Here is a 16,612-nt window from a genome sequence, read left to right on the forward strand (position 1 = left end):
ACAATTCCCCTGCCATTTTGTTCAGAGCATGATCCTGCTAGGATCTCTTGCCTCCCTTAACAGAGCAACCATGAGTGACCAATGCCCTAGCTCACAGAAGAAACTTTGTCCCATCTCCAGACCATTATATGTAAGAGGCCTTCATCCCTTCCCATCCATTCCACAAGGAACCAATCCTCAGCTCTTATTGATCTAAATGCAGTATTTTTTCTCATTCCCTTGCTCCATTCCTAGTCAAATTCCAGGTCAAATATTGTCTTTTCTACCTCAAATGGCTTCCCTCACCTGCTGCCTTCTTTCCTGCCTATCACCCATAGCCGGACTACTTTATCTTCCTGAAAAACTTCCTCACCCCTTCATTTCTAAGGCAATCCTAATAGGGGTTCTGGAATGCCCATGCTTTCATTTTATGTCTTCCTGCTGGGCTCTATCAGTTCTTTCTGGCTCCAGTGCTCCTCTTTTTTTGCTCCAGCTGCCCATTCCCTGGGGCTGCAGCCCTGATTTGGCTTGCACTGAAGCTCACTTCAGTGTGCCAAGCATCCACATGCCTCTTGGAGTCCTCTGTCTCCATGGGACTCAAAGCCCCAACCACCTCAACATTGCAATGCCGTGTCTGCCCTCTAAGCAATTGCAGGACTTTCATTGATTTCTAGCTCCTCAATGTTTCGTTGTCCTCCTCCAATCATCTGTAGGGAAGCACCACCCATCCTAATAAATACCCTTCCCTCTTGACAATTTTACCCCTAAAGAGCAGATGGTTAATCAGCCCCATTCATGACCCTCTCTCTTTATAATCTCGGAGTTTTTCTTTTTCTTTTTTTTTTGCACACAACAAATTTTACAGTTTTACAGTTTTCTGACACAGTGAGGTCTACTACCATACTTTACAAAGTTTTTGCAGACACAATAAGGCTGCATCCCGAGTGTTGGCTGCGGCACGCGTGCCTGGCGATCTCCGGTCTGTGGCTGAGCTGCAGGAGATTGTGACGGGGGCGTGACTGGGGCACGGCAATGACATCACGCTGCTGGTTCGCCCTCATTGGCTGAACGGCCGGGGGCATGGCCAGCGCTCCGTCGTCAGTTGTAAAGACAAAACTCTTGACTTTTAAAAATCTGGTCTTGCAAATTGCCCGTGATGGCAGATAGTGGGGCCGACCCCATTGAGTGGTGGTTCTTGTTCCTGCAGTGCACGCCATACACATGATATAGCTGGCACTGGGGACCTGGCCTAAGGCGCTGCACTGAAGAACGTACAATGTAGTGATTAGTGCCTGAGGTACAGGTAGATAAAGTGATTTGCTCAAGGTCACATTGAGAGCTGCCACTGGGAATTGCTACTTCACAATTTTCTTACTGTGTATTGTCACAGACCTGATAGGAGTGAAGAGGTTTATAATAAATATAAAATGTTTCATTACAGTGTTTTGTGTTGTTTGTGTGGTTTTATCTATTGTTGTATTTTTGTGACAGTCTAGCTAGGAATGGGATGCATGTCTAATAGTGCTCTTCTTGGCAACTTCAAGGTTAATATGGTACTGTAAGTATTATTTGCATTGATTAATTTTTTACATGTTGTCACAGATGAGGCACGATACAACTTCCCCCTTCATGTCACTTGGAGAAGGAGGACTGTGGCCAAGTGCTGCCGATCCGTGTCCGGGTTAGGTTTGTAACCATTGTCACCTAACATTCATACACTATCGCATTTCCTAGTTTCCTGTCTAGTAGGGTATTTGTTTTGTATTGTGATAGAGAATACAATATAAACACTCTCCTAAATGTCAGGAGGTGGCATTTTTTGTTGTTGTTGCTAAAAACATATACCTACCACTGGTTCAATTTGGAACTAAGTAGAACAGCAACTTTAATTAAAAATGAGAGCCTCAGTTGTGACTTTAAACTAACACACATAACCAAAGTTACAGTAACATACTGTACATTGTTCTTGTTATCTTAAAATAGTTTTCACTGTCTCCCTAACTAGTTATAGTGTTAAGATAGTGTTAAACCTGCATTTTTTTTTATTGTATCCTATCAACATTGAGTTTTGGGTCTTTGGTTCCTCCCTTTGTAAACTTTTGTTTTGCATTTAGAAGCCTCCAATTCTTGCATCACCATACATTTAAAAGTCATCAACAAATAAATAACTTACAAAACAACTGGGCCAATAGCTCCTTGGAAAACAAGATCAGGTAATTTTGTCAATCTCTGGTTGTTACTCAGGATTCTGTTAAATAAAAAAACCATAAAAAGAATTACAACATGAAAAGTTGAAGCATACTAGCTTTAAATGTTTAATAAACTTACAGTTCATTTAAATTTGTGCCATTAAAAGCGTGGTTCTGTATTTCTTCAATTCCATTTTTGTTTAGCCGTCTGGAAAAATAGAAAAACATATTTTTTATATACTTGTTTTTTTGCTGCAAGACAAAGTAAGTGTGCAGAAATATATACTAAAAAAAAGCAATCCCCGCTGCTCATTTTTCTACGGGAAGGTATCATTGAGCCGAATTGCTCTTTTTTTAAGTTCTGGGTTATCTCCTCCTGAGCTACTTACAGCTAAGCTTAGCTCTCCCTCCAGGGGAAACAAAAATCTTGGGCCAGTAGGAAGTCCCCAAATCATTCATTGTGCTTCCTATTGGACGGACTTAGAAAACCACGGAATCAGACTGCTACCTACGCTTCTAATTATCTCATGAACCCGGGGTCCATGGAGCTAAAAATAGCTCAGTTCAACTCAGGAGACCTATAAGGACACCTGATACCACTACTGTACTTGTTTGAGCGCAAAATTTAGAGTCTATGGCACCCTTAGAAGTTTTAAATTCTCAACATTTTCTGAGATTATATAATTGTGTAAAATTAATTATTTTTTATTGTTTATAGTAATGTGTATCCCTCTACATTTAACCTCAAGCTAATCAAAGGTTTATATCCCAATCTGTTTAGGTAAAATATTTTGAAATACTGTATGTTGTACAGGAATATGAATTGACTTATTCGTGCAATTACTATGACATGCTTCCCTGGCTATCTCATTTCTGTAAGGAAGAAGGTACAGTAAGAAGGGTATCAATCTCTAGAAAGCAGAAAAAAGCTATGCAATTGTATGCTTAATTTAAAGGATTGAGATATATACGCTTTTAATACATTTTGTATGCATATTTTCAAAGTTTGTAATTGTGTGGGGGTTTTTTTTTTTTTGCTTTTGTAAGTAATTACGTTGTCTGTAGGTAGAACTTATTAAATAGAGATGTGGAAAACTGTCCAAAAGGCAGTCTCAGCATTAAATAAATCTTGCAATTTCAAAGTATGTAGAAAATAATCATATTAAATGAAATTGCAATGCACATTGACTTAGTGAGTCACTAGCAAAATGTAACCTTGGCATGGCTTGTGATGGCTGAAAAAGAGCAAATTTCGCATGGTTTGCAACCTCATGTGAATGTTCTGTACATCTCTATTTTTAAATACTTATTTATCAGCAGTACTCCTCTAACTTCTGGTACCCTTGCAAACCAGTGTTGATTTTTTCTAATGTGGAATCATAAATAATGTGTCACAGAATTATTGCAATGATTACATGGTTTCACTACTTTATTATATTAGAAGCAGCAAACTTACATTATGACACTTTCAGAACTGAGTCCAACAAAGGAATTTCTTTCAATTTTCTTTATGTTAATATTGTCTTGAACTTCCCTGAAAAAAATAAAATAAAAATAGATTAAACTAATTACTGTATGTTTATTCATTTTTTAATTGGAAAGTATTTACTGTTTTCAATCAAGGCCATTTAAAGTCATTTGTCAATGTACCATATGCTACAAAGTTTGTCTTTTCTTTCTGCCTTTTTCTAACTTTTCTTGTGCTGATAAAAAAACATTCTATATATTATGAAACAGGATTTTAGAGTCATTACTATCAATGTAAAGAAACATTGCTCTATTATAAAGTCAAATTATTTTTCAGTAAAGTGCATTAATGTATCATATATATTTTAATGGGACGTTATGATCTACTCTAAAGTATGTAGTAGGATGGGCACTTTCACTGGTGTTTAGTTCTAAAATGTTTTTGTATTTTGGATGTGGTTTTGGTTCTAAAAAAAAGTAGTGTTTTGATTTTGCCAAATGATTGGTTTTGGTGTTAGATTTTTAACACCCAAAAATCTATATAAGCAGGAACATGCTAAAATAACGATAATGGATAAAGAAATGCTTAAAATAAATATACAGTACAGTAAAATCATAAAAACAATTAGGAAACTAAAATTTAACTGAAAAATACAAAAATGGTTAAAAAGGATATTGCAAAGTAACTTTACTGGTAACCCCACAGTAACATACTGTATTAAGTCACCCCCAAACATAGTGCATCTAGTACTGTTGATTTTACAATTGTAACTTGAAAGAAGGTACAAACTGTGAAATGTAGCTTTCTTAGCTATTATCCCTATTTATAAAAGTAAAAGACAGTAACTATGAACACCCTGAAAATGAGTTAATGTAATATTTGTATTTATACAATTGTACCCACGAAGATGGCACACACTAAAATATAGATTTTCTAGCTACAACCTGTGAGCAATTACGTTTTTTACAACTAACCTTTTATTCTACATACACATCTGGATTCTGTTAAATGTAATTCAGATTTTGTTTATAGCAGGTTCGTAATCTTTCCACCTACCCCATCCACACTGCAATCCACAGGGGCCCAGGCCATACCATAGCTTCATCCTCTTAACAACTGTAATATGTACAAAGCAGGACTCCAATCTACTTTTTGTTCATGCTATATACACATAGCCATAATAAATAATATTCTATGTTAAAGTGATATTGTGTAGGTGTACATTAATTTTCCTTTGAAGGGAAATAGCTAAAATTCTGAGTCTTGGTCCCTGTGCATTCCTCCCTTCCCTCCATCTCAACACAGCTCACTGGGGCCCAAAGCCTGACTGAGTCCTTGACCCTGACAATCCCACCCACCACTTAACAACTTCCCAGGGCCCAGGCCCTGGCTGAGTACTGAGACCCGCCTCTCCCCTTCTACAATTGAAACCTTGCCGGTGCCCAAGCTATAGCTATGTCCTGAACTCTGCCACCCCCCTCCTCCACCTAACACTTCACTGGCACACCATGTCCTCCTGAATCATACTCACCACAATAACCCCAGGGACAATGGGACCAGGGACTGAGAGGGATAAAGAGCAGACAGTAGGAAGGCACATGTTCAGGTACCTCTGGACAGACTTTGTATCCCTTCATGTGTCAGTATGCATGTGTACATTGTCTGCTGTACTGACACGCCATTAGTAAGGGTATGTTACTTGAGAATGCACAGGAATGGGCTATCAGCAAGCATGTGAGGCCATGCCACCCCTGCAAGTTTCATTCATCAGGAAAGTTGTGGTCAGTCTTACATCATGCCATAGCCTATGCCGCTAAGCCTCCATTCTCCTAATATGCTTTTCTTTCTTAATGTCATAATGGAAAAGTCATATTACATAATTTTGTATGCTAGAGTGATATTATGTATGACATAGTAATTTCCCATTGATAGGAATATATTTTTTTAATTCAAATTTAGAGTAGCTAAAATGCTAAGTCATAGGTCCGTCATTTCCCCCACCTCCCTGTTCACTTTCCAGAACCCAGACCCTCCTTGGCCAACATAGGAGATATGGAGCTCCCTGCAGAATCCTATTTAAATATTAGGGTTTTTTTGTCCAAAGTTCAAAGGGTTGTTAATGAAAACTAACGTCTCCATTGTTTGGAGCAACAGCCTACAGCAACGCTCACAAACAATGCTTCCAGGAGAAGTAAATATTATTTTAGAGTAGACATTCGCAGCCAGAATAACTAAATGGAGAACAGTAACTCTGAAAAGAGGTTTTTAGTTAGTCTTTTTTCAACCCAGTATTTATGAAGACTGTCTATGACTTTAAGGTTTCTTTTGTCGTTAAAATAGCTCTCTACCATACTGTAAGCTTCCAACCTCTGGCGGCGCATGATGGACCCCTCTGACATCAGCGCGCCGGGAGTAAGCTTGGCCTGAGCTTCTGGTGCGCTCTGACTTTGGAAGCTCGGCATGGGACACAGAGTGAGGAGGCCTGCAGCTGATGGAGAGCTGGGGCCCAGCTATGAGTGACAGCCAGGCCTGGCCTGACCAGAGGTCGACCCCAACTTGCAGTGCCGTCCGACAGACCCCCGCAACCACTGGGCCCGGCCTGACCATCCCCAAGGTCAGTCTACTTTTTTAATATGTTTTGGGGGGAGTGGGGGTATTTTTATATGTATTGGGGGAGTGGGGTATTTTTATGTGTATTGGGGTGGGGGTCTTTATATATATATTGGGGGTGGGGGTCATTTGATATGTATTGGGGGGAGTGTGGCTCTTTTTATATGTATTGGGGGGAGCGGGGCAATTTTTAAATATATTTGGTAGTGGGGGTCTTTTGAATATGTATTGGGGGAGTGAGGGTCTTTTTAATATGAAATGGGGGAAGTGTGGGTTTTTTTAATAGGGAATGGGGGGGGTTGGTATGTATTTTGTGGTGGGGGATTGACTGAGAGTAGGGTAATTGACAGAAGGTGGGGGGGAGAGAGAGGAGAGATGTGGTGAGGGAGTGAGTGAAGAAAATAGGGAGTAAGAGTGAGACGCAGGGGCAATAAATATATGCGAGGGAGGAGGGGGGTGAGTGAGGAAGAGTGAGTAAGATGGAGGGGAGAGAAAGACATGGGAAGAGGGGGAAATAGTGGGCACTCATGAGGCGTGAAAGGGGGGTGCTCGCAATACCGCCAACACGGGGGGTGGGGGGGCAGATGTAACTAGTCCTGGGCACCGGGAAATCTGTCAGCTACCCTGGCTGCCAGAGCCATTTTGGTTATAAAGAGGCAGGACTTCCTCCTGGATGTATTGTATTGTATGTCTTTATTTGTATTGCGCCATTAATGTACATAGCGCTTCACAGTAGTAATACACGTGGTAATCAAATAAATAACAGATAATATAAATAACAGGTCATGGGAATAAGTGCTTCAGACATAAATGTAACATTTAGGAAGAGGAGTCCCTGCTCCGAGGAGCTTACAATCTAATTGGTATTTAGGAGGAATGTACAGAGACAGTAGGAGGGCATTTTGGTACTGTAAGTGCTTCTGCAGGGGGCCAAGCTTTATGTATCATGTCTAGTAATATCTACGGTGCTACTCATATGCTTCTTTAAGCAAGTGTGTCTTAAGGTGGGTCTTAATGGTGGATAGAGAGGATGCTAGTCGGGTATTGAGGGGAAGGGCATTCCAGAGGTGTGGGGCAGTCAGTGAGAAAGTCCTGTTTTTTCCTGTCTGGCTCCTTGGTCCTGTTGATCTTCATCCTGCCCTATTTCCAGCCTGTGACCCCTGCCTTGAACTGCTACTGCCTGCCTTGACCATTGTCTGTGTAGCCGGGTCGCCCTGTTCCCCCCTTACCTCTGATGCGGGCACAGGGAAGAGGGGAGGCACTGCGGATGATAGGGACGACCCTGGGGTGATCGGCGGCTCAATACAGGTTGCGGCGGCATTGGGGTGGTTGGATCACCGGAGCTCCGCAGAGGCACCTGTTGCAGGGCGTTGCCATTGTGCAATTGCTGCGCATGTGCAGGAGTAGTCGTGCATGCGCAGAGGACAACAGATTTAAAACCATAGAATCAATTACTAAAATTGACTATGATGTTTCGTCAGAACATTCAACGAACTGATAGAAAGTTATAATGTGATTATCCACACCTTATCACCATAGGGCAAAGACATAGAGAAGTCAATTAATTATACAAATACATATAAAAAAAACAATCAAATTGCAAGTAGAACAGAAATACAATAAAAGTACAAATGTAATAAAAATGGAATGAAAATAGAAAATGAAAATAAAAAATGTAAATGGTATTTTTTAATTTTAAATTTAAATTTTTAATACCTGATTTGTAATATCTAGTCAAATTTGGCTGTCCTATCAGCTGCAAAGGACCGCATCCAATGGCAAGCTGCACTATACTCTATAAAGACTGGGTAGAGTTTTGAGGACTATAACCATAAATGTATTTGTATTCTATTTTCATTCCATTTTTATTACATTTGTACTTTTATTGTACTTCTGTTGTATTTGCAATTTGATTGTGTTTTTAGCTGTATTTGTATAATTAATTGACTTCTTTATGTCTTTGCCTTACGGCGATAAGGTGCGGCTAAACAAATGAATAATGTATTTTTTACCATGTGGACATAATTAGCAATCATGGATGGTCTATTTAAACCATGGAAAGACACCCTATAAGCACATCTGAGCCTGACGAAGCTGAATTAACGGCAAAGCGCGTTGCTCTATTCTTGTCCTCAGAAGGCATCCTTAGGTGCCTGTCCAGCTTGCGTTCCAGCTCTGCATACCGTACACGGGAGCAGGGACTCTCTGACAGAGAAGAGTGTACAGACTCTGCTGTTGCCGACACGGACGTTCCTGTATGTGAGTGTGTATTTTTACTTTGTTAATAAATTAACTATATTTTAACCTAATATGCTCTCCATTCATCTAACCTGATTACGAGGGAGGATCACGTGACAGGACGGGGGGGGGGTGTTCACAGCACTCCCCTGTCTGAATACCTAGTGTGAGGCTCTACAAAGACCCCCAGCACCACCACATAGATCGGACGGAAGGTTGCAGTTAAGAAAACTCTGAGGAATTCGGTACTTACACACAGTCGTGTAAGTAGTGTTATACTTTATACTATACTATCCCTGTCTTGTCCCAAAATACTAGTGTTAGTGCATTGACTGTGGGATTAAACCCTTGTGCACGACCCTGAGTATATATGGTGGTCTGGTTATATGTCTAGCCATTCCATCATTGAGCATTGCTAAATATCTATACACTGATATTGAAGATTTTATCTATTTATCCTGTCCTACCCTATGTTTCTTTTGTTCACATATAACTAAGGATCTTGGATAGATCCTTGTGGGGTTGAGCTGCAGGAGCCTACTTCCCATTAAGTGCCTCCGGTATTTCAGGGTTCACTTGGGAGATTTCTATTAAGGTAATATCTGTTACTATTTATTTTGTTTACACATACTTTGAGTTAGCGCCCGAGTCTTTCTTTCACCTAGTCAACAAAAATGTGGAGGGCAGATCTGGATCTGTTTTAGATCAGCCAGTCCCTTTGGTCCGCAGATTTCCACGGATCAGTCTTAAAAAGGCCAATCTTTTCCCGGATTTTTGTTCTATCATTGACAATCCACATGGCAGATTAATTATCCGTGGCTGGGTTTTTATTAATCCTCACTCATAGGGAAATCCAAGGGAGGAGAGAGTGCAGATTTTTAATAATCTCAGTGCGGATTTTTAAAAATCCGTGGTGCAGATTTGTAATTCAATATGGAATCTGTGTCCAGATTCTTAAAAATCAAACCAGATTGTATCCAATGGCGGATTCAGATTTATCCTCTTAGATTGTTTAATACCTAATCCGCAGATTAGGTTTACACCACGGAACAGATTTTGAGAGGGAAATTCAGGGGAACGGATTTTGACAGTTTCACCCATTTATGATTAAAATGCAATACATACCTGGTACCTGTGTTCCTAATCAAAACATTTAAATTAACCCCTTGGAGGCCATAGTGGTTCTCCAAACAAACCTAACTCTCCTCTACAGTTCTGGCTATTAGCCCTACTAGCCAAAGTTGCTTTGGAGTTCTGCCCCCTAGTGTTTACATTTTAAAATGCATGTGACCCTTGAGTCTTCATGAAGGGCAACAGACAGGTTGTTGATGAGACAGACAAATCTTAGCTATCCCTGCTAAAAACGTTCCAACCATTTCTCTAGCTTTTTTTTTTTTTTTTCAATAACTGGATGTGGGATATTACTTGACTCAGACAAGCATTTACACAACTGACTTCCCCTCTGGCTACTTCAAACGGTTGTAATACTTAACAGATAGGACATGGGTTTCCACTGTGGTGGAGTGAGGGAAGCTGCCCTACTCTTCCAACATTATGCAACACTATGTATGTCCTGGAACAGGATTATTTTTCTCTGTCTTCAGACTGCCAGCACTCCTCAGCCTAGCTGTTGTAACAATGTTGTGACCCCTTGTGGGTTTCTTGGCTTTAGCCATTTGCCTTGGCAATCCCCCTGCCTTTTTACCAGAATGGACTGCTCCCCCTCCCCTTGCCAGGTGATATTGTCCCAGTTAATTTCCCATCAGTCCAGACCAGCATGCTGTCTTTTAGTACCAGCAGCCATCTTGAGCAGTCACTCTCCGATCCTGGTAAAGTTACTGATTTTTACCCATCCATATATCCTGCATTTATCCCACTGCTCTCTTAGCTCCCCTTCCTCTCCATTATTCTTATGTTCCAGTGTTCCCTCAGTACTTTTTTCCCCTTGTTATTTGTATGTTGTTGCCACAATTAAACACTTCAGCAACTAAGAATGTTCCCTTGCTTGACATACAGTATGGTCTTGAGTTAACCTGCCTGTCCCTACTCATCTATCAGGGTGTGCTTGGGCCAGAACAGTATAGCTCAAAATAGTTTACTTCTGTTGTAGAAACTGCACTAAAATGTAAGTTCTCTCTCATATTGGTAATTTCATAATATAATGCAAAAGGAGTTTTACCATATTTTAGTATATTGTACATGCTAAGTAGTAAACTTATGGAACCTTTTGTAAATCAGTATTGTGACCTGAGGAAGAGACTAGGGCTCTCGGAAACAGGTTATAATATGAATTGTTAGCCCGAATAAAAAAAGATACTCATTTACTCTGCACCAAAAGAGATAAAGAGACACTTGTTTTAATCCGAAGTGAAATATATACCTCCTCAAACACACCTTGATACAACATGTGGAGAGATACCTGTGCAAAAAAAGGAATATACCTGAGATACAGTACCTAGGAAATATGCTACTTGTATTAATTTGCATATCCCAAATAGTATTCATCTCACGTGTGTTCCTTTATGTCTGCAAAGGTATCTCTCCACATATAAAGGTGTGCAATTCTCTCCCCATATTCGCAAAGAAATGCGAAAATGTTGCACATCTCTACTCCTGAAGCACAAGAGACTGTGTTCTAGACTGTAATCTAATTTCTGTGATATACAGATATAATATTCCTGGAGCCGTAGGGTAAAAGCATTTTGCAACTGCAGCAGCTTAATGTTGACGAACTGATCTGGTTTCCCGCTGGTCAGTTTCCCATGGCATGACCCGGCTGTGAGGAAGCGTAGTCTTTTTACATCTACAGTGTACTTATATGCACATTTTTGTTAATTTAATTTCAATCTTTTCAAATGTATGATACAAACTGGTTTTCTTAGAGGCTAGATATATACAGAAGGTGTGGAAAAAATTTAGATGTTATTCCTAAATTACAGAAAACATAACTAATCAGCTATTTATTAGCGTTTACAAGATCACATTGGAGTCACCAAAAATCATGTTTTTTACATTAATATTTCTCCAAAATAGAAAATTACTGGATAATTCCACAAATGAGTATATAATCAGTATTTGTAAAAATTATTTCTGCATTTAAAAGCTTGGACAAAATAAGCAGAACCACACCTCTAATAGGGAAAACGTAGTATAAAGGTTGGTATATTTAAAGCAGTATTCCTCCCCAAATCATATATATTTTTTAACCTTTTGTCAAGCAGGGTTCCTCTGCAGCTCAACCACAGAACTCTGGGGACCCCCAATGGCAAAAAAACAACTAACATGGCTCATCTCCCTATGATGTCACAGCTTTCTATGGGTTGCCAGAGTGAGGCTGAGCCCACTGGCCATATTGTTTATCCTGGACAAAGATATTGTAAGGGAATGATAAAATGTCTCAGAAAATACAGGGTGCCTGCAGCTGAAATGCAGTGGTTCAGCTCTGGGAAACCTAGTGTTGAAAATACGGTAAACAAAATATACATTTAACTTAAAAGAAGAGCAGTACGGATTGCTGCTTTAAACCAGACAATCCTCATTTGTAGACTTCTGAATTGATTAAGTATTCAGTATAGTTGCATAAAACTTACAGTAAAACCATTTGGAAAGACTGTATCTTAGAAACAGCAGGAAGAAAATGAATTCCAGTGTTGGATATTAACCTGAAGGAGAAAATAAAAATTGAAAGTTATTATTTTAAGTTATGCCTTCTTCATACATACCTGCTAGAGTAAATAAAAATATATACAAAGATACAATTATACTACAATACAGCATTGTTATTACTGTACCATAAGAGATGGTGTTATTGTGGTTTCAAACAATGAATTAGTAATAGTGGTTGATTGAACTCCAATCCACAGTAATATTGAAGGTATTTGCCTCCATTAAAAAGAATAGCAGGGGACCCACTAATGAAAGGTTCTCTATTGCTTTCTTACTAAAGAGTATTACAATTACACAGACAGGATGACATTTAAACTCAAAAGACAATTGACTAAACAATTCCCTGCATGTTAGTCATTGTAATAAATTACAGATCTACCCGAGTTTCTTCAAAAATTGATTCAGTATATGATGAATTAGTTAAGAGTTCAGAATAATTGTTGTCTATATATATATATATATATATATATATATATATATATATATATATATATATATATATATATATATAAATTTATCTTAAATAGTTCCTTGACTGCAGCATTTTTTAAATGAATATAAATATTTTCCAAAACAATGCAATATTCAAATGATACAAGTATGTGTTATATTCTATGAATTCATTCACATTGTGTAATCGAATTAGCTTTTGAAATTATACAGTGCTATGTACATACTAAGTGCTGCAAAGGCACTTTTACAACAAAATAGATGCTGTGAGTTCCAATTTATGGTACGTTTTTTTCCGTTTAAAGACCCGTGACAGTAAGTAATTTTGGGGATGTCCACTGTACATGAGTAGTTAATTGCCTCAGTAGCATCATTGACATATTAAAGTTTAGGTTATGCAGAGTAGCTTACAAAAGTAGTAAATACATGCCAAACATAACAAATCCTGAATTCATTAAACATCTAGGAAAGGCTATTTGAACCATTTTTTTAGAATGATTTATACAATATGTATGCTTAAAATACATAAAAGGACTGAGATTTTCTAAAATAAATAAATGTTTCTTCTAATACAAAGTGTAACTCTAAGGAGCCTATTCTAGTAGCTTTGATAAAATCACTGCCAAATCAACGTTTTGACATGATCTACCTGACAGTCTGACATTTGTGTTATCACAGTATTCAGAAAGAGTTATTACAAGTCAGATACCATGAGGTAGGAAAATGCCATACCGCTGGTATAGAAGTGCCTTTATGTTAGTCTTTTTCTAAGTTCTGCCCCTGTGATCTGCCTACATTCTGTAAAGAGCTGCATATAGAGGACAGCATCTCCCTGCACAGCTCTTACAGGTGATCACACTGTTTTTATTTGATTTTAATAACACAGTATTGAAGCAGGGGGTCTCCGGAGCTAAACCACATTCATTTCAGCCTCGGGGACCACTGTTTCCGAGTTACAGGCATAACAAATTTGGGTAAATATGGGGCTTAATCCTCTTTATTTTAAAATCATTACATATTTGGACTGGATCCTTATTTAAAATGCTGTTAAGCTGATTTCTTATGCCGGAGAAAACTTTAGTCCTATTTATTTGAATGGAGCTCAACTTTGCCACTGGAAAGGGACTTGATAGCATATTGAATACTGGCCTCTGTTATGTTTTCTTTTCATTGGCAATACATGAATGATCTAAACTACCTCTTCCTCAGTGTTTCATTATTTCATTTTATTATGGTGTAGCACCTGTTCCCCCCTGCCATGGAAGATTCGGCCACTACATGGTTTTTGTCCCTGCTGGTTCAGGAGTCTGGGTGGCTCCACAGTTGTAGTTTGGGAGCAGCAACAGGGCAGGCTTTCTCTTGGCTCTTACTGTGCAGGGCCTCCATCTCATGAGGATCCTTCTGGATGCAGGGTGGTCCCCAAAGGCAATACTCCTTTCCAATAATCCCAAACCATAGTTGGTCTAATGGTAGTTTTATTGCATAACAGCATGGTACAGTAGTTCTCCTGCCATGGAGCAGACCAAGGGGCTTGAGGCCCCAAGAGTCCCTCCGAATCTCCTTGACTCTCTTGTAGGGAAAAGGGTATCACACTGTCCCATAATCAATAGCCTCAATTTGGTGGTGTCAGCTTTCATATCCAGGGGGGAAGAGGGAGGGCTTGTAACCACGCCCCATAACAGGGCAGGTCATCACACCATATACATGTGACCCAGTCAGTACCCTCCCCAGGTATGACACTCCAACTACCAGTTTAGGCTTGCCCCTGGATAAGGCCACATAGTACCCATCCAACTGCAGGCTAGCCCTGAGCAGGAGATAAAACCCAGCACTGCCTGTTCCTATCAGGACTTATAGTGTTGAGGTCAGTAGAAGGCTATAGCCAGGGGAACTTTGCTATATCCTCCCTCTGGTGAAAATCCTACTCATGACCACGCATGAGGAGCATAATTATGCACCATCAATAATGGTTCCGGACCACAGATTTATAAAACACATAGAATACAACACATCACAATACAATGATGGCATAACTAGTATCTCTTAACCAAGAGAACCTTTCGTCCAAGTGCAGTAATGTTCCTGTTGTAATTACCTCCCGACTCAATATGCAGTATATCCCTGCTATATCTCCCTTTACAATTTACATTATTGTCCCTGCTGTATTAATAGTAATGGTCAGGGTCTGGCTTCCGGACAAGCTTACCCTCCTTATCGGGCACTGTGATAGAGTAGCACTTCTTTCTGCCATACTCACTAGCGTACTCTACTCAAGCTAGGTGAATGTTGCGTCCCACTTGCCAGACCTTAACCAAATACTCAGAGCGACCTTCCCTAAATACAGCTGTTGTATTATATATAGGAGCCAAATACTCGATCGCTGCCATCCTTACACACTCATCCTTATGAGCCTCAGCTGTTCTCATGAGCTCTTCAGGGAGATAAGGGTAATCATACCCATGAGAATGCCTGAAACGCTGGACTATTACTCTCTCTGCACGGCTACTCTTCATAAGATTTTGTCCACACTCCCTGCCCGGCAATACCCAGAATAGTGGTCCATCCCAGGGGGAAGCAAAGAAATCACCCCCCTTCTCTGGTGGTGCTAGTAGTCCCTGGTCCATACATTGGTTACATTTCCTCTATATCTCCGCCTCCTGCTCTGGGGTAAACTTGCCATTCTCCCACCAGTGATCTACCTTATCGCCCTTTTCCAGGACAAAGCACGTCCTGTTTAAATGCGGTACATAACCCCTGAACATTGGATCCAACCACCTGTACACATCATTGGCATCGTCATGTACATACATGTTATATACTTTTACAACATTACACTTTGGTGCTACAGTCATAGTAGGTGACCGTGGCTGAGGGGACAGGTGATGGCACTTGTTATCTAGGGTAGCTATCTCTGGGCAGGTGCGGGGACAGTAGAATGGGCAGTGGGGGATTGGGCTGGCACCTCTTTCTTTATGATTGGCGTAGCATCAGTCACCTCCGTTCTCGGAGAAGGAATAGTGTCCTGAACCCCATCATGGTTAGCAGAAAGATAATCACACTCCGCTAGTAAACGTGCACAGCTTGCATGAATAAAAACATTCAATTGTCCATGCCCTCGAGCAGCTTTGGAGACTGCACAGTTCGGTTCCGGGCCTTTCAGGCCCCGAGGCTCGGGGACCCTGGCCTCAGTGCTGGCCTTAACCAGCGATCGATCTCGCTCCGACTACTGGCAAAGCAACATCCCAGATTGCACTAGTGAGGTACTCACTGTCGCAGTAGGGTCACTGGGAAGATCCAGATCAAAGGGAACATCAGCAGAAATGGCCCCCACCGGCAGCGCCGGAGGAGCGGTAGAAGCAGCAACAAAAATAGTAGTACTGGCCGGTACTCTGATCGGAGATGTCTCTGCCTTGCCTGCGGAGCAGAAACATGCTCATGGCCTGCTCGCGTCATAGATATTCATACATGCGCTCCTCAGCAGCGGCCACCTAGGCTTCCGCACGGACTTGGGCCTGTTGCATCTCCTGGTGCCGCTGTAGGAAGCAGTGGGCGTTCTCGTGGCTCGCCGACCATACTAGGTCGACATCTTGAATCACCACGGCCGGGTAGTCATGAGGAGCTAGATCCGCAGAGATGGTTGTCATCTCAGGAATAGTGGAGGCACCATCCGGTACCACAGTGATGGACGCACCCTCGCCGATTGTCCACCTGGACGTTGTAGTCACTGTCGATGATACCTTGCGGGGAAGATCGGTCATTTGATGCAGGGTGGAGAGCGTCCAGCAGAGCTCTTTTGGCTGTGCAAAACTGGGAAACGAGCCTTCCAGGGTGAACAAGAAGGACTCGGGACCTCTCATGCCGGCCGGCATGGTCTCACGGCTCCTCCAGGCTGGCATCACCGCTCTCTGGAAAATGGTGAAAACCCAGGGACTTCGCTCCTGAGTCAGGACTGTGGTTGTAATGTTCCCCACAAAAAACTATTCTGGAAGCGTCACAACTGGAGTGGAAGAGA

At 40.8% G+C, this 16,612-nt stretch overlaps 1 protein-coding gene across 12 annotated transcripts in view; it reads right to left on the minus strand.

Moving 5' to 3' along the window:
- The window catches only part of FSHR (follicle stimulating hormone receptor), a 219,202-nt gene that overhangs the window by 36,468 nt on the left and 166,122 nt on the right, over window positions 1-16,612 (minus strand). For 10 of the 12 annotated variants that reach the window (XM_075595858.1, XM_075595859.1, XM_075595861.1 and 7 more), the window contains 4 exons: window positions 12,075-12,146; window positions 3,625-3,702; window positions 2,308-2,376; window positions 2,153-2,227 (listed from right to left, as the gene is read on the minus strand). In XM_075595858.1, coding sequence (XP_075451973.1) covers window positions 2,153-2,227; window positions 2,308-2,376; window positions 3,625-3,702; window positions 12,075-12,146 — 294 coding nt within the window. The remainder of the gene's footprint in view (window positions 1-2,152; window positions 2,228-2,307; window positions 2,377-3,624; window positions 3,703-12,074; window positions 12,147-16,612) is intronic. The other 2 variants (XM_075595862.1, XM_075595860.1) reach the window with 2 other exon arrangements.

Source organism: Ascaphus truei, chromosome 4, assembly GCF_040206685.1.
Source record: "Ascaphus truei isolate aAscTru1 chromosome 4, aAscTru1.hap1, whole genome shotgun sequence".
NCBI lineage: Eukaryota > Metazoa > Chordata > Amphibia > Anura > Ascaphidae > Ascaphus > Ascaphus truei.